This window comes from Saccopteryx leptura, chromosome 2, assembly GCF_036850995.1.
Source record: "Saccopteryx leptura isolate mSacLep1 chromosome 2, mSacLep1_pri_phased_curated, whole genome shotgun sequence".
In the NCBI taxonomy this organism is placed as follows: Eukaryota; Metazoa; Chordata; class Mammalia; order Chiroptera; family Emballonuridae; genus Saccopteryx; species Saccopteryx leptura.
In genome coordinates this window covers 179,913,791-179,931,361 of record NC_089504.1, presented here as the reverse complement: position 1 = coordinate 179,931,361, position 17,571 = coordinate 179,913,791, and the positions used below count along the sequence as shown (strand labels likewise).

Sequence of the window (17,571 nt, the reverse complement as noted above, 5' to 3'; positions counted from 1 at the left end):
GCGTTGACCTTTCTTTAGAGAAAAATACCACACTAGGAGTGACTACCTACCATGAACTGCTTTTAGTTAGAAAGTTTTAATTTCAGACCATCCTGTGTGGTTATTTGGGGTTCTGAGTTTGTAAGGCCACCATGTAGGGCTCACCTGTGCTTGTCAAGTTTAGTCTGTGGCTCTGTCCTTTTTATTTTTGTCCACAAATTATTATCTTGTGATATATGAGACACAAAGTATACATTTAAAATGTAAGACTAATACACTATTATTTAGGCATCTCCAATAAAGTTTCTCTTAAATTTTTGAATGTTTGAATAATTTTTATTAACTGTATCAAGTTAGTTTTTTTTTGTTTTAAATAACGTAACAGCTCTGCCGCAACAATAATTCAGTATTTGTGTGACAAGTGCTGGTGAAAAGGAAAGAGGTTTACTCAAGAGCTGGCAGCCTGAGAAAATGACGGGACTCTTGTCCTCAAAAGCCCATCTTAACAGTTCAGACACCTTGGCCAGATTATATAGAAAATGGGGGTGGGAGGAGATGTGGAATTTCTCTCGAAAAAGATTTTCTTATTTTCATGGCTGGTTGGACTTCTGTGGTCCTCTTGGCCTTGTAACTAGAACTGAAGCTAGTTGTAAATTGTAAAGCCAGTAGCCACAGCCACCATCACAGCCGCCTGGCCCTTGCAGGTTCAGGTTTGATTTGGACAGATGGTAATGAAACAACGGAGCCAAGAACTAGTGGGCCATTACCTTTTAATCCTAATTCTCACCGGGCGGGCAAGAAATACACATAGTGGGAAAACACTTCCCTTTCTTTCTTTCTTTTTTTTTTTTTTTTTTACTGAGACACAGAGAGAGTCAGAGAAAGGGATTGCTAGGGACAGACAGGAACAGAGAGAGATGAGAAGCATCAATCATCAGTTTTTCCTTGCGACACCTTAGTTGTTCATTGATTGCTTTCTCATATGTGCCTTGACCGTGGGCCTTGAGTCCAAGCTGGTGAGCTTTTTTTTTTTTTTTTTTTGCTCAAGCCAGATGAGCTCCGCGCTTAAGCTGGCGACCTCGAGGTCTCAAACCTGGGTCCTCCACATCCCAGTCCGACGCTTTATCCACTGCGCCACCGCCTGGTCAGGGGAAACACTTCCTTTTCCATTCAGGGCTCCCAAAGCCACTGACTTATCCGAGTTTTCCTAGGATCAAAGGTTTCTAGCTCACCAGCCATATTCACCTCTGCTCCCCATTTCCTTCTCTCTGCACAAACTCTGCACAAACTGGCTTCTCCTTCAGCACTCCACCATCTTGACTGCTTCTCTTCTCCTCCACGTGGCCTTTCTCTGCCCTGCTCTAGCATGGGCTCCTCCTAGAACGTAATCACTCTTCCCTTTAAAACCTTTTTGGCATGCCTGACCAGGCGGTGGTGCAGTGATTAGAGCGTTGGACTGGGATGCAGAGGATCCAGGTTCGAGACCCTGAGGTTGCCAGCTTGAGTGCGGGCTCATCTGGTTTGAGGAAAAGCTCACCAACTTGGACCCAAGGTCGCTGGCTCGAGCAAGGGGTTACTCCGCCTGCTGAAGGCTCACGGTCAAGGCACATTTGAGAAAGCAATCAATGAACAACTAAGGTCTCGCAATGAAAACTGATGATTGATGCTTCTCATCTCTCTGCATTCCTGTCTGTCTGTCCCTGTCTATCCCTCTCTGACTCTGTCTGTCCCTGTAAAAAAAAAACAAAAGCAAACTTTTTTGGCACGAAAGCCCTCCCCCAACACATATTAACATAATCATGTCTATCCCAAGCAAGAAGGGCAACTAATATTATAACCTGGGCGTCGGCTTCCACGTGGTCAGCGCCATCTTTAACAAAGTGAGCATAATATATTTTATCGGCCCAACATTAATCTAGAGTTATTTTTCTGAAACTGATGTCTACACATTTCTATGGGCAGGTAGGTTGTCTTCTTGGCCTTGGCTGACAATCAAAACTAAGTTGCAGGGGGCCTGACCTGTGGTGGCGCAGTGGGATAAAGCGTCGACCTGGAACACTGAGGTTGCCGGTTCGAAACCTTGGGCTTGCCTGGTCAAGGCACATGGGAGTTGATGCTTCCTGCTCCTCCCCCTTATCTATCTATCTATCTATCTATCTATCTATCTATCTATCTATCTATCTATCTATCTATCTATCTATCCTCTCTCTCTAAAAATCAATAAAATATAAAATAAAAATAAAAAATAATTAAAAAATAAAAAAACTAAGTTGCAGGGTGGTGGGAGAAGAGGGGAGAGGGCTGAGGCTGAGTTAGTAGTTTCCACTTCTGTCCATTTTTCTTATTCTGATGTCATCTCTCCATGTGCTTCAGCTGGAAGGAAACAGGCTGTTCAACTCTTAAGAACTTGGCCAGAGGTAAAAGTAAATAGGGTTGTTTACTTTTAGTAATATTAAATCATAGTTACAGTTAGGTTACCAAGCTGGGTTTAATATTTACTAAGGTTAACATGAGTAGTTTTACAGAAATTCTTTTATTTGTATATTCTTATTTTAATTCTATTCTGTAGTTAGTCAGACTAATAAAAGAAGTGTAGCCCTAGGCTCTAGCTGGTTGGCTCAGTGGTAGAGTGTCAGGCTGGCCTGTGGATGTCTAGGGTTCGATTCCTCGTCAGGGCATAGAGGGGAAACACCCATCTGCTTCTCCACCCCTCCCATCTCCTTTCTCTCTGTCTCTCTCTTCCCCTCACGCAGCCAAGGCTCCATTGGAGCAAGTTGGTCCCCGGTGCTGAGGATGGCTCCATGGCCTCCGCTTCAGGCCCTAAGAAGAGCTTAGTTGCTGAGCAATGGAACAATGCCCCAGATGGGCAGAGCATCGTCCCCTAGTAGTGGGCTTGCCAGGCAGACCCCAGTTGGGACGCATGTGGGAGTCTATCTCTGCCTTCCCTTCTCTCACTGAATTAAAAAAAAAAAAGTAGTGTAGCATATTCCCTATTACATTAGTTTTCTTTCTTTTTTTTTAAGTTTTATTACTCTCTTTAGTGTTGATCTCTAGTTTTATTTATTTTTATTTATTCGTTTTAGAGAGAAGGAGAGAGAGAGAGGAGAGACAGAGAGAGAGAAGGGGGGGAGGAGCTGGAAGCATCAACTCCCATATGTGCCTTGACCAGGCAAGCCCAGGGTTTCGAACCGGCGACCTCAGCATTTCCAGGTTGACGCTTTATCCACTGCGCCACCACAGGTCAGGCTACATTAGTTTTCTTACTATTAAACGTTGAGTCCTTTATATAATTTAGATAATAGTCTTTTGTAATATGTGATTTATTCTAAATGTCATTTCAGCAGTTTCTTTTATGCTTTTGGAATTAAGGAGGGAACAAAAAAGGTTACCTGAAGGTGGGAGAAAGCAAGCTATAGAATAGTTAACAAGATTATTTGCTTCTTGAGAGGTCAAGAAAAGAAGATTACTTCTGGCATCTCAAAGGTGTGTTAACCGAGATGCATAAAAACAATGGACAGGACCTGCTTAAACCTTTCACTGAAGAAGTTATAGCCCTGGAGCATGACTACCTACCATGTCCTGTCCAGTTAGGAACTTATGATCAGATCACCCTATGAGGTTACTTTCTATCTCTGGACTTGTTTTATTTACAGAACCTCTTTTTTTGTCCACAGGTTCAGTCCCCCCCCTCCCCCCGTTAATTTTTTAGGTAGTAGAAAGCACATGAATTTCGTCATTAGGGTCAGAATGACCTAGGTGTAAATCCCAGAGGCTTTGTGTTTATAGACTAATGGCCTTGAATAAATTACCTAATCTCTGAGCCTACTTTCTACATCTATAAAATGAATGTAAATCATTAGCATTGTTTCCTCTTTCAGAATTGGACATTGATAGCATAGTTGATAATCTCAGTATTATATATAAATAGGCTTGCTCAGGCTCTTATGTGATAGGCACATGCCAAAGTTTGGTGATTCTTGAAGTTTTGTGTTTGTTATTGCTCCCCAAACTTTGAAAACCCTTAGAGGAATCCTGCAGCAAAGTCACATGATTTATGGAACTAAGAAACTTTTAGTTTAATTAGAATTCTTAAACTAAGTCTTGTGTACCCCCATATATGAATACTAAAGAACACCTTTTACCTTTTATAGAATCGAAACCCTCCTACTTTGCCCTACTTCTTCCCCCTAGTAAGAATCTTGACTCTCACGGGGTTTATGAGCATAACTTGTACCCTGGCTCTTTCCTATTTTAGTATTTCTAGTTGGATTGCCTGTGATAACTGCCTTATTTGGATACATAACTAAATATCTAAAATAAGCTTTTGTACTTGAATTAAGAGGTAGGGTGTCAAGGACTTGAAATATTGAACTCTAGGAAACTTACTGCAATCTAGAGAGATATTGATGATTTCTGAAAGTGTTTTTACAAAACATTTAAGAACATTTAAATATCTATCAAATATTTATTGAACATTTATGCATGTAGCGTTCTCTAGGAACTCACAGGGATATAAAGTATGCTCTGGCGCAGTTTCTTCTAGTGTAGTCTAGTCTAGAGTTCAGAACAACTCAAAAATACTGAATTGTCAGATATTAAGCAATTTAAATGCAAAACATTACCAATAATATGTGCTATATAAGTCAGAGATTTTGTTCTATTCCATACAAAGTATGGTGAATTTTGGTTTCCTCACCTGTGAAATAGTAATGAGTACCCTAGAGAGAGGTCATTATGATGTCTAAATAAGATTGAGTATGTAAAACCCAGCTAATCATGCATAAAATCCACTGTTGGGCAGATAAAATGTATTATGCTCACTTTGTAACGCTGCCCATGGGGAGTTGCCCAGGTGATATTAATGTGTGTTGGGGGGCAGGCAGGATCGTTGTAGCCTGGGGCTTGGTTTTGGGATTAAGCCTTTCCCGCCCTTTTTTGATGTGGGGTGGTACAATCCAATCATGCCTCAGAGAAGTGACTTTGTATTAGAGACTTCCCTATTTTGTATATTGGATTAAGGGTTTGGATTTTTACACTATAAAATCGGGATGGAGCGGGAGCTTGCGCTCTTGGTTCCTGAGATTATCATTAGAGGAGAGAGCAGAGCAGAGAGCAGAAGGAGACCACGTGGAGGAGGCCAGGAGAAGCAGCCAAGATGGCGGAATGTTGAGTGAGAGACCAGTTTTGTGCAGTTTGACGCTGGAGAAGGAAGGAGATGGGGAACTGAGGAGAATAAGGCTGGTGAGCTAGAAACCTTTGATTCTAGGAAACTCGGATAAGTCAGTGGCTTTATGAGCACTGAATGTGAGTGGGTTTTGGAGCCCAGTGTGTGTTTTTACTTGCCCGCCGGGTGCAAGCTAGAATTAAAGACTATGGCCCACCAGTTTGTGGCTCCGTTGTTTCTTTACCGACTGTCCGAATCCAATGCGAACCTGCATGGGCCAGGCTGCTGTGATGGTGGCCCTGGCCGTGGCTTCTGGCTTTACATCCACATATATTCTTTTTGCATTTAGGTACGGTTTTAATTGAAAATGTAATGTATGGTATGTGGCAAAAATGCGCAGGTAGAACAAAAGAGGAATTTCCTCACTCCAAATTCTAAGTTCTTATGCACAATTTTGAATAGTTTCCAATAATTATTGTATGTACGTGAATAATTATATATTTTTACAGTACATAAATGGGAACGTGTTTTCTGATCTTGCTGTTTTTTAAGTTTTTTATTAATTTTGAGTGAGAGAGAGAAAGAGAGAGAAAAATCAACTCGTTTTATTTAGTTCCATTTAGTTGTGCATTCACTGTTAGCTTCTTGTATGTGCCCTGACAAGGGGCAGGGGTGTTGATCCAGCAACCTCTGGCACTCTGGGTCGATGCTTGATCCACTGACACTGAGCCACCTGGCCAGGGCCTTTGCTTTTTATTATTTTTTTAATTTAAAAATCGATTTGGGAAATCTTTTTTATTAGCAAATACAGGTTTTGTATATTACTTTTTTATTAGCAAATACAGGTTTTGTACATTATTATTATTATTTTTTAAGTGAGAGGAGCCAAGATAGTGAGATAAACTCCCACAGGTACCCAGCCCACATCCACCTGGCAACCATATCTGGGGCCCCATGCTGGAATAGTGAGCTGATTATAGAGCCTGAGGCTAATGTGCCTCAGCGCCCAGGGCTCAAACATCAGGGAAAGAGGAAGAGATAGGGAGGAGGGTGAAGCAGATGGCCGCTTCTCCTATGTGCCCTGTCAGGAATGGAACCTGGGACATCCATATACTGGGCTGATGCTCTATCCACTGAGCCACTGGCTGGGGCCAGTTTTATTATTGTAAATGCTGAGTATTTTATTGTTTGAGTGTATAGTAATATAACTTATCTCTTCCCCCAACACTTGTTTACTATGTTTAAAATATGTTAATTTAAAACCTTTTTCTCCTTAGGGTCAACACGCTATTCTGAAAGTCCATTCTTCTAAGAAGAAAGGAGAGAAAGAAAGACCTCTTTGTAAGAAAGGCTTGTGTATCCCATGAACGAGACAGCGAAAAGCCGGTTGGAGTGTAGCAGGACTCCAGAGCCAGAAATAAGGCTCAGAAAAGGGCACCAACTTGATGGTACAAGGAGAGGTGATAATGACAGCTGCCAAGGAGATTTGGAGCCTGTTTTAGAAGCATCTGTTCTTTCTGCTCATAAAAAAGTAAGTTGAAGTGTCAGGATGGTAAGTAAAACAAAAATTTATGGGAGTGTGGCTGAAGAGAGGATGGTGTTTTGAAAAAGAACCTTGAGCACATTTTTAAGTTTTGTTCAGGATAATTTGAAGTCATTTATTTTTAAATCAGCTGAGTATTACTTGATATCATAATATTCCTTTCTGTTGACACTTAAAATTATACTTTATCTGTTTTATCTTGTTTGAGAAAGGATGGGTTGTGTAGTGCTTTAGTGATCATCATCATTTATATTTTTGGAGAAATTCTAATTGTGTGCTGGAAATACTTATGCAGATGTGGTTTATCTCTAGTGCATACCTTGGAAGTCAGTTCTGGGAAGAGAAGGCAGATTTTAATTTTTCACTTCCTAGAGAAAAGAGCAGCTTTTAAATTATTCAAGCAATTATACCTAGAGAGAACAAAGGTATAAATATCTGTAAATAGCATCAGAAGGTCATTGCTATAGGCATTTTGCTACCTGCTTTGGAGCCTTGGAATTATGTGGCATGCATTCAGTGTGTGGCTGTAGTGCAGTGTTCCTCAGATTGTAGGTTGTTCTCATTAGTGGTTGTGAAATTTTGGCACTACAAGCAGTGTTTAAAAAATTAAACAGCAAAATAAAATAAACATTATTGAGCTGCATGTGTATTTAAGCAAACTTATTTGATGATATTGTTTAGTTAGATAGACATATATGTATATAGCTATGAATGAATATATGCATTTCTTTTTTTTTTTCAGTGACAGAGTCAGAGAGAGGCATAGATAGGGACAGACAGACAAGAATGGAGAGATAAGAAGCATCAATCATTAGTTTTTTGTTGCACATTGCTACACCTTAGTTGTTCATTGGTTGCTTTCTCATATGTGCCTTGACCACAGGCCTTCAGCAGACCAAGTAACCCCTTGCTCGAGCCAGCGACCTTGAGTCCAAGCTGGTTGCTCAAACCAGATGAGCCCGCGCTCAAGCAGGTGACCTCGGGTCTTGAACCTGGGTCCTTAGCATCCCAGTCCAACGCTCTATCCACTGCACCACCGCCTGGTCAGGCTATGCATTTCTTACTGTGGGTTGTACTTAAAAACATTTTGAGCCCTGGCCGGTTGGTTCAGTGGTAGACCGTCGGCCTGGCATGCAGGAGTCCCGGGTTTGATTCCTGGCCAGGGCACACAGGAGAAGCGCCCATCTGCTTCTCCACCCCTCCCCTTCTCCTTCCTCTCTGTCTCTCTCTTCCCCTCCTTCAGCCGAGGCTCCATTGGAGCAAAGTTGGTTCGGGCGCTGAGGATGGCTATGTGGCCTCTGCCTCAGGCGCTAGAGTGGCTCTGGTCGCAGCAGAGCAATGCCCTGGATGGGCAGAGCATCGCCCCCTGGTGGGCGTGCCAGGTGGATCCCGGTGGGGCGCATGCGGGAGTCTGTCTGACTGCCTCCCCATTACTGGCTTCGGAAAAATACAAAAAAAACCCAAACCATTTTGAAAGGCTGTTAGAAATTGCATCTTTATCATTCTAAGAGATATGCTTATTATGTGGTTAATAGTGATGCTGCTTTGAACTCCAGAGGGTTGTCTTTTCCCTTAAGTTGTTTTACAAGAATTTTACCAGGGCTTTGTAGTAATATAGGCTATTGTGGCAAGAAATTTAAGGTCATTTCTTCTTTAATTTTTGGTAACACTTTATAAGCTAACTTTATGCTAGATAGTGCTACAGTGACCAGTTATTTGCAGCATGTATGTGCATGTGCTGTGCACACACAGGCAGATCAGTAGTTTATCTTGTTTAAAAAAATCTTTGCCTACAATAATTATTAAGTGTAATTTGGGCTTTAAAATAGCATTACTGGTTTTTTGTTTTGTTTTGTTTTTTGTATTTTTCTGAAGTTGGAAACGGGGAGGCAGTCAGACAGTCTCCCACATGCACCTGACCGGGATCCACCCAGCATGCCCACCAGGGGGCGATGCTATGCTCATCTGGGGCGTTGCTCTGTTGCAACCAGAGCCATTCTAGCGCCTGAGGCAGAGGCCACAGAGCCATCCTCAGTGCCTGGGCCAACTTTGCTCCAGTGGAGCCCTGGCTGCGGGAGGGGAAGAGAGAGACAGAGAGGAAGGAGAGGGGGAGGGGTGGAGAAGCAGATGAGCGCTTCTCCTGTGTGCCCTGGCAGGGAATCGAACCCGGGACTCCTGCACGCCAGGCCGATGCTCTACCACTGAGCCAACCGGCCAGGGCCCGCATTACTGTTTTTTTGTTTGTATTTTAAGTGAAGTTAGGGTAGATAGACTGCTGCATGTGCCATGATCGGGATTCATAGGGCAACTTTGTCCACCGGGCAACCCCCGTCTGAGGATGATGCTCAAATCAACCGAGCTGTCCTCAGTGCCCGGGGCGGCAGGAGGGGGAGAGAAGCAGATGGTCGCTTCTTTTGTTTGCCCTGACTGGGAATTGAACCCTGGAATTGAATATACCACGCCACTGCTCTATCCACTGTGCCAACTGGCCAGGGCCTGGCATTACTGTTTAAAAAGAAGTTTTTTTTCATTTTTTTTTTTTTTCTGAAGCTGGAAACGGGGAGAGACAGTCAGACAGGCTCCCGCATGCGCCCGACCGGGATCCACCCGGCACGCCCACCATGGGGGGTCGCTCTGCCCACCAGGGGGCGATGCTCTGCCCATCCTGGGCGTCGCCATATTGCGACCAGAGCCACTCTAGCGCCTGGGGCAGAGGCCACAGAGCCATCCCCAGCGCCCGGGCCATTTTTGCTCCAATGGAGCCTTGGCTGCGGGAGGGGAAGAGAGAGACAGAGAGGAAAGTGCGGCGGAGGTGTGGAGAAGCAAATGCGCGCTTCTCCTGTGTGCCCTGGCCGGGAATCGAACCCAGGTCCTCCGCACGCTAGGCCGACGCTCTACCGCTGAGCCAACCGGCCAGGGCTAAAAAGAAGTTTGACAGATATCTTGGGCAAGACTTCCTTTCACATGTAAGCTGCTTTTTTTGTTGCCATGTTACAGTAATACCTACTAGCAGCTAAGATCCCTCTATGCAAGCTGAGTTAGCTGTGTTTCCCTTAGTTACTACTAAAACCTAAATCGTTGAATTCAGCTAATGAGAGTCATCACTAGTTTTGGGTGAGTGACTTTTTATATTCTTATTTATTTACTTTTTTTTTGGTGGTAAACATGTGAAATCTACCCGCTTAACAGATTTTTAATACATTATTTCTAACTATAGCAGGTCCTCAAATGTTATTTTGTTTAACATGGTTTCATTATAACGTTGATTTAAAAAGAATTAATTCACAGATGGGGTTACTGCCTATGTTGAGTTTGCCTGGTTTTTGTGTCTTTGTGGGTCTCCTCCCACATTCCAAAGATGTGCATGTTAGGTTAATTGGGAGTGTACATTGTCTCAGTCTGAGTGAGTGTGTATGTGAGAGTGCATTCTGTGATGGAAGGGTGTATTCTCCAGGGTAGATTCCTGCTCTGTGCCCTGAGCTGCTGGGTGAAGCTCTGGCTACCTGTGGCCCTGAACTGGAATAAGTAGGTTGGAAAATCATTCTATTACTTGTTTTTATTAATCATCCTCAGGTATAAGTATAGCTCACATTTATTTCATTAAATATTAGAAGTGTTTGGGGTCTTTATTTAGAACTTTTGTCATTGTTTTTTGTGACCAGTGATAATGTTTATGCTGTAGGAACTTAATTCTTATTTATATCAATTAGCTGATGGTAAAATTGGTTTCGTTAGATGTCATTTCACTTAAAGTTGGAATTTCTGAGAACCATTTGATGTCAAATGAGACTTGCTGTATGTGCACATTGTTGTACAGCAGGTCTCTGTACATATATATTCATCTTGCATAACTGAAACTATACCAATTGAATAGCAACTCCTCATTTTCCCCACCCTTTAACCCCTGGCAACCACCATTCTACTTGCTGCTTATATCAGTTTGACTACTTGAGATACCTTATCTAGAGTAATCACATGCAGTATTTGTCCTTCTGTGACTGGCTTACCAGATTTCCCCATGTATAAGATGCACCTTAATTTTGGGGCCTGAAATTTGAAAAAAAAAGTATTACATAAAGTTATTGAACTCAAGTTTTATTCATCATAAATTCATACAACTCCTCATCACTGTCAAAACTCCCATCCATTAGCTTGTCCTTATCTGTGTCTGATGATGAATCACTGTCTTCAACAATGAGTGTGAAAACAAGCACGAAAAAGCGGACAATGCAAGTAAAAAATCTACAACCACTGTATAAGATGCACCTAGTCCGACTCTATCCACTGCGCCACCATCTGGTCAGGCAGGGTATTTCTTTTCTTTCTTTTTTTTATGTATGGCAAAAAGTATTTCACAAATTTAATGAGTTAATGATGGCCTGTGGAAAATGTGCACCAAGGGCTGATGCCTGTAGTATGCTCACAACCTGAGGGCATAAGTACAAGTACCAGGAGACAGATGTGTCTATGAGAGTCTACCTGGCTGGATTATCTTGGACCTCCTCTGGGAGGTTTATAGGGTATTTCAAGGAGAGAAAGCAATTTGGAGAAGCTAAGAAAGAGAAGCCTGTGAGATAGGAGGAAAACCCAGGAAAATGTAATATCACAAAAAGCAAGAAAGTATTTCAAGAAGGAGGGAGGGGAGGGAGCTGTAGTTTCAGGTAACATGGTGTTTATTGATAACAAGAGCTGGTGAGGTGGGAATAGAAGCCAAAGATTGAAGATTGTGCGTAGCCGGTGATAAATATTCATGGCACATGTAGTGAGCAGTTATTTCTCTGTCATGGAAAAAGATGTTTCAAACAAGTGAACTTTTTTCCAAGTGTGTTTCCTGTGTGCTGAAATTATTTTAAAATTTTCTAGTTTTCCATTCAGAATAATAACAACTAGAATTACATAAAACCTTTAATTTTTTGGCTTATTGCTTCTTAAATGAGTACATTTACAGTCTACTGATAGTAAATGTGTAGATGTAAATATTTATTTTGGGGGATAATTTTAGGCTGCAAAAGGAATACTTGTTAAGATGAAAAATTGTAGCCTGATCAGGTGGTTGCGCAGTGGTTAGAGTGTCGGACTGGGATGAGGAGGACCCAGGTTCAAAACCCCAAGGTCGCCGGCTTGAGCACAGGGTCGCTGGCTTGAGCATGGGGTCATAGGCATGACCTCATGGTCACTGGCTTGAGCTCAAAGGTCACTGGCTTTGTTGGGCAGATAAAATGTATTATGCTCACTTTGTTAAAGATGACACAAGGAGGCCGTCGCCCAGGTAATATTAATGTGTGTTGGGGGCAGGCAGGATTGTTGGAGCCTGGGGTTTGGTTTTGGGATTAAGCCTTTCCCACCCTTTTTGATGTGGGGCGGTACAATCCAATCATGCCTCAGAAGTGTCTTTGTATTAGAGACCTCCCTATTATGTATATTGGATTAAGGGTTTGGATTTCTACACTATAAAATGGGGGCAAAACGAGAGCTTGCCCTCTTGGTTCCTGAGATTTTCAGCAGAGGAGAGAGTAGAGCCAGCAGCGGGAGGAGGCCACGTGGAGGAGGCCAGGAAAAGCAGCCAAGATGGCGGAGTGCTGAGTGAGATGCCAGTTTGTGCAGTTTGTATCTGGGATAAGGAAGGAGATGGGGAACTGAGGAGAATAAGGCTGGTGAGCTAGAAACCTTTGATTCTAGGAAACTCAGATAAGTCAGTAGCTTTGTGAGCACTGAATGTGAATGTGTTTTGGAGCCCAGTGTGTATTTTTACTTGCCCACCGAATGCAAGCTAGGATTAAAGACTATGGCCCATCAGCTTTTGGCTCCGTTGTTTCTTTGCCGACTGTCCGAATCCAATGCGAACCTGCATGGGCCAGGCGGCTGCTGTGATGGTGGCCCTGGCCGTGGCTCCTGGCTTTACAGGCTTGAAGCCCAAAGTTCCTGGCTTGAGCAAGGGGTTACTTGCTCTGCTGTGTCCCCCCTCTGCCACCCCCTCATTAAGGCACATATGAGAAAGCAGTCAGTGAACAACTAAGGAGCTGCAACAAAGGATTGATACTTCTCATCTCTCTCCCTGCCTATCTGTCTCTGTTCCTCTCTCTGACTCTCTCTCTGTCTCTGTGTTGGGCAGATAAAATGTATTATGCTCACTTTGTTAAAGATGACGCTGCCCACGTGGAGGCCTGGAGGCTGTTGCCCAGATGATATTAATGTGTGTTGGGGGCAGGCAGGATCGTTGTAGCCTGGGGCTTGGTTTTGGGATTAAGCCTTTCCCACCCTTTTTGATGTGGGGCGGTACAATCCAATCATGCCTCAGAGAAGTGACTTTGTATTAGAGACTTCCCTATTTTGTATTTTAGATTAAAGGTTTGGGTTTCTACAGTATAAAATGAGGGCAGAATGGGAGCTTGCTCTTGGTTCCTGGGATGATTAGCATGAGAGAGCAGAGGGAGCAGAGCAGAGAGCAGCGGAAAGAGGCCATGTGGCCAGGAGAAGCAGCCAAGATGGCGGAGTGCTGAGTGAGATGCCAGTTTGTGTAGTTTGTGTAGAGAGAAGGAAGGAGATGGGGAACTGAGGAGAATAAGGCTGGTGAGCTAGAAACCTTTAATTCTAGGAAACTCAGATAAGTCAGTGGCTTTGTGAGCACTGAATGTGAGTGGGTTTTGGAGCCCAGGGTGTATTTTTTTTTTGTATTTTTCTGAAGCTGGAAACGGGGAGAGACAGTCAGACAGACTCCCGCATGCGCCCGACCGGGATCCACCTGGCACGCCCACCAGGGGCGATGCTCTGCCCACCAGGGGGCGATGCTCTGCCCCTCCGGGGTGTCGCTTTGCCACGATCAGAGCCACTCTAGCGCCTGGGGCAGAGGCCAAGGAGCCATCCCCAGCGCCCGGGCCATCTTTGCTCCAATGGAGCCTCGGCTGCGGGAGGGGAAGAGAGAGACAGAGAAGAAGGAGGGGTTGGGGGTGGAGAAGCAAATGGGCGCTTCTCCTATGTGCCCTGGCCGGGAATCAAACCCGGGTCCCCCGCATGCCAGGCCAACGCTCTACCGCTGAGCCAACTGGACCCAGTGTGTATTTTTACTTGCCCGCCGGGTGCAAACTAGAATTAAAGAAAATGGCCTATCAGTTTTTGGCTCCATTGTTTCTTTACCAACTGTCCGAATCCAATGCGAACCTGCATGGGCCACGCGGCTGTGATGGTGGCTCTGGCTACTGGCTTTACACTCTGTCAAACCAAACAAAAAAAATTTAAAAAGTATAGTATATTGAGGCTTTCTGTATTCTAAGCCTCTAAATTTCTGGATACTCTCCTGGGTTCTGTGGCCTTCTGCTTGGAATCCTTGTTTTGCTTACTTTCCTGGTACTTAAATCATATTTCCCCATATATAAGACTCACCCTTTCCCAAAAAATATGGCGTCTAAAAACTGGGTGTGTTTTATACAGTAGTTGTAGATTTTTTTTTACTTGCGTTTCCCACTTTTATGCTTGTTTTGGCGCTCATTGTTGAAGACAGTGATTCGTCATTAGACACAGATAAGGACAAGTTAATGGATGGGAGTTTTGACAGTGATGAGGAGTTATATGAATTTATGATGAATAAAACTTGAGTTCGATAACTTTATGTAATACATTGTTTTCCAAATTTGGGCCCTAAAATTAAGGTGTATCTTATACATGCAGAAATATGGAAACTATCAAAATGTGAATTAAGAATTGTGAAACAACAACTATCTCTAGTGTAGATGTTCTGGTAATTTTTTGTCTCTAAAAATGTTCATACAATGTATATTAAATAATGTTAAATTTAAAAAGCAGAAGTTAAATGGTATTTTTATATATTGTTTCTTAAGTCATATATACTGATATTTTGAGTTATGTAAGTATTTAGTCATGTACCAGAAAAACCATATTCCTGTGTTAGTCAGCTTTTGCTGCAGGAATTAAATATTCCAAAAGCTCAGTGACTTACAATAAATACACCCATTCCACATAGGTCAAGTGTGATTTTTCTAGGCTGCCAGTCTATTATAGGTCAGCTCCATTTGTTTTCTTCTGTGACCCAGGCTGATGGAGGCTTCAGGGGCATGTTATCATGGAAATTTGCAAGTCCCAGAGAGGAAGCCAAATTACACATTTGCATTTAAAGTTTTTGGTCAGATATATCTTATATCTGCTTATCTTCCATTGGGCAAAGCAGTCATGTGGCCAGGTACAAAGACAATGGGATAGTAATTATATTGCTGTTTGGGTAAGGAGTGAATAATTGAGAACTTTAATATATAATCTGCCAGAATTTTTAAAGGAACAAAACAAATTCCTTATGCCAGGATGTTTACATAGGTTATTGTATTTAATGTAATAAATTTTCAGTTGTGTCTGAGGCTGGAGAAAAATTTTCTGTTTGTACTACTAAATATGAAATTGACAGTTGGAAGGTAAGTTATTTCATTTATCTAACTCCTATGACTTTGCGAAACTTTTTTTTCATTTTTTTAAGATTTTATTTACTGATTTTAGAGGGAAGAGAGAGAGAAGGGAGTGGGCGGGAAGCATCAACTCAGTAGTTGCTTCTTGTACGTGCCTTGACCCAGCAAGCCCAGGGTTTTTAAACCAGCAACCTCACCATTCCAGGTCCATGCTTTATCTGCTGCGCCACCACAGGTCAGGCTGCAAAACTTTTCAATGTATCAATTTCTCTGAAAAAGAGTAACAGTGATGTGTATACAGTGTGTCCGTAAAGTCATGGTGCACTTTAGACCGGTCACAGGGCAACAAAAGACGATAGAAATGTGAAATCTGCACCAAATAAAAGGAAAACCCTCCCAGTTTCTGTAGGATGATGTGACAGTATGTATGCATGCACAGATGATGACGTAACACTGTGTATACAGCGGAGCAGCCCACAGCCATGCCAGTTGAGATGTGGACGGTGCAGAGGAAAGTTCAGTGTGTTCTGTGGCTCGCTAAATTCGAATCCTTGACCAAAATGCAACGTGAATATCGGCGCATTTATAACAAAGCGCCACCACATAGGAATAACATTACTTGGTGGGATAAGCATTAAAGGAAACCGGCAGTTTGGTGGAGAAACCCCGTTTCTGGTAGGCCATCAGTCAGGGACGAGTCTGTAGAGGCTATACGGGATAGCTACCTAAGGAGCCCTAAAAAATCTGTGCGTGAGCCCACATCGAACTGCACTGAATAGGTATGAAACTGGTAGAGTTTTCCTTTTATTTGGTGCAGATTTCACATTTCTGTTGTCTTCTGTTGCTTTCCTGTGACCAGTGAAAAGTGCACCATGACTTTACGGACAGACACACTGTATTATATCTTCTATATGTGTACTGTGAGTAATGTGAGAATTTTCTGTGAAAATTCTTTTAGTTTATAGATTTCATGTCTGCTTTTCTGTTCCTATCCATTGCCTTCAATTCTAATAATGAGCATTGGGTTAAAAAACAAACATAGCAGTGTAAATATACAAAGTTATCCTCAGATGTTGTGAATAAGTATATACATTTGAACTGAGTGTTCTATTTTTTTTTTTTTTTTTTTTTCCATTTTTCTGAAGCTGGAAACAGGGAGAGACAGTCAGACAGACTCCCGCATGCGCCCGACCGGGATCCACCCGGCACGCCCACCAGGGGTGACGCTCTGCCCACCAGGGGGCGATGCTCTGCCCATCCTGGGCGTCGCCATGTTGCGACCAGAGCCACTCTAGCGCCTGAGGCAGAGGCCACAGAGCCATCCCCAGCGCCCGGGCCATCTTTGCTCCAATGGAGCCTTGGCTGCGGGAGGGGAAGAGAGAGACAGAGAGAAAAGCGCGGCGGAGGGGTGGAGAAGCAAATGGGCGCTTCTCCTGTGTGCCCTGGCCGGGAATCGAACCGGGGTCCTCCGCATGCTAGGCCGACGCTCTACCACTGAGCCAACTGGCCAGGGCTGTTCTATTTTTTTTTAAGAGAGAGGAGGAGAGAAATGAGAAGCATCAACTTGTAGTTGCATCACTTTAATTGTTTATTGATTTTCTCATGTGCCTTGAACTGAGGAACTCAAGCCTAGCCAGTGACCCCTTGCTCAAGCCAGTGACCTTTGGACTCAAGCTAGCAACCTTGGGACTATGTCAATGATCCCTTGCTCAGGCCGGTGACCCTGCACTCAAGCTGGTGAGTCTGCATTCAAACTGATGAGCCTGCACTTGTAGCTGGGGCCCTCAGCATCCTGGGTCAGTGCTTTATCTACTGCGTCACCACCAGCCAGGCTATGTGTTATCAGTGAGAAAACTGAGAGAAAGCCTAAGTGACCTCGAGCCTACTAGTAAGTGAAGTAACTGAGATTCAAGACTTAAGACTATATAGTGCCTGACCTGTGGTGGCTCAGTGGATAAAGGGTCAGCCTGAAATGCTGAGGTTGCTGGTTCGAAACCAGGTCAAGGCACATACAGAAAGCAACCACTATGAGTTGATGCTTCCCACTTCTCCCTCCTCTCCCTCCAATCTAAAATAAATAAATAAATAAAAAGAATATAATTTTGTTTTATTGTTTTTTTTTGTTTTTTGTTTTTTTAATTTTTATTTTTCTGAAGCTGGAAATGGGGAGGCAGTCAGACAGACTCCCACATGCGCCCGACCGGGATCCACCTGGCACGCCCACCAGGGGGCGATGCTCTGCCCATCCGGGGCGTCGTTCTGTTGCGACCAGAGTCAGTCTAGTGCCTGAGGCAGAGGCCATGGAGCCATCCCCAGCTCCTGGGCCATCTTTGCTCCAATGGAGCCTTGGCTGTGGTAGGGGAAGAGAGAGACAGAGAGGAAGGAGAGGGAGAGGGGTGGAGAAGCAGATGGGCGCTTCTCCTGTGTGCCGTGGCCGGGAATCGAACCCGGGACTTCCGCACGCCAGGCCGACG

At 43.5% G+C, this 17,571-nt stretch overlaps 1 protein-coding gene across 1 annotated transcript in view; it reads left to right on the top strand.

The window, feature by feature from the left end:
• The window catches only part of ADIPOR2 (adiponectin receptor 2), an 88,868-nt gene that overhangs the window by 19,252 nt on the left and 52,045 nt on the right, over positions 1-17,571 (top strand). The window contains 1 exon segment of the mRNA XM_066369481.1: positions 6,421-6,674. Within this exon segment, the coding sequence (XP_066225578.1) occupies positions 6,507-6,674 (168 nt within the window). The 5' untranslated portion in view covers positions 6,421-6,506.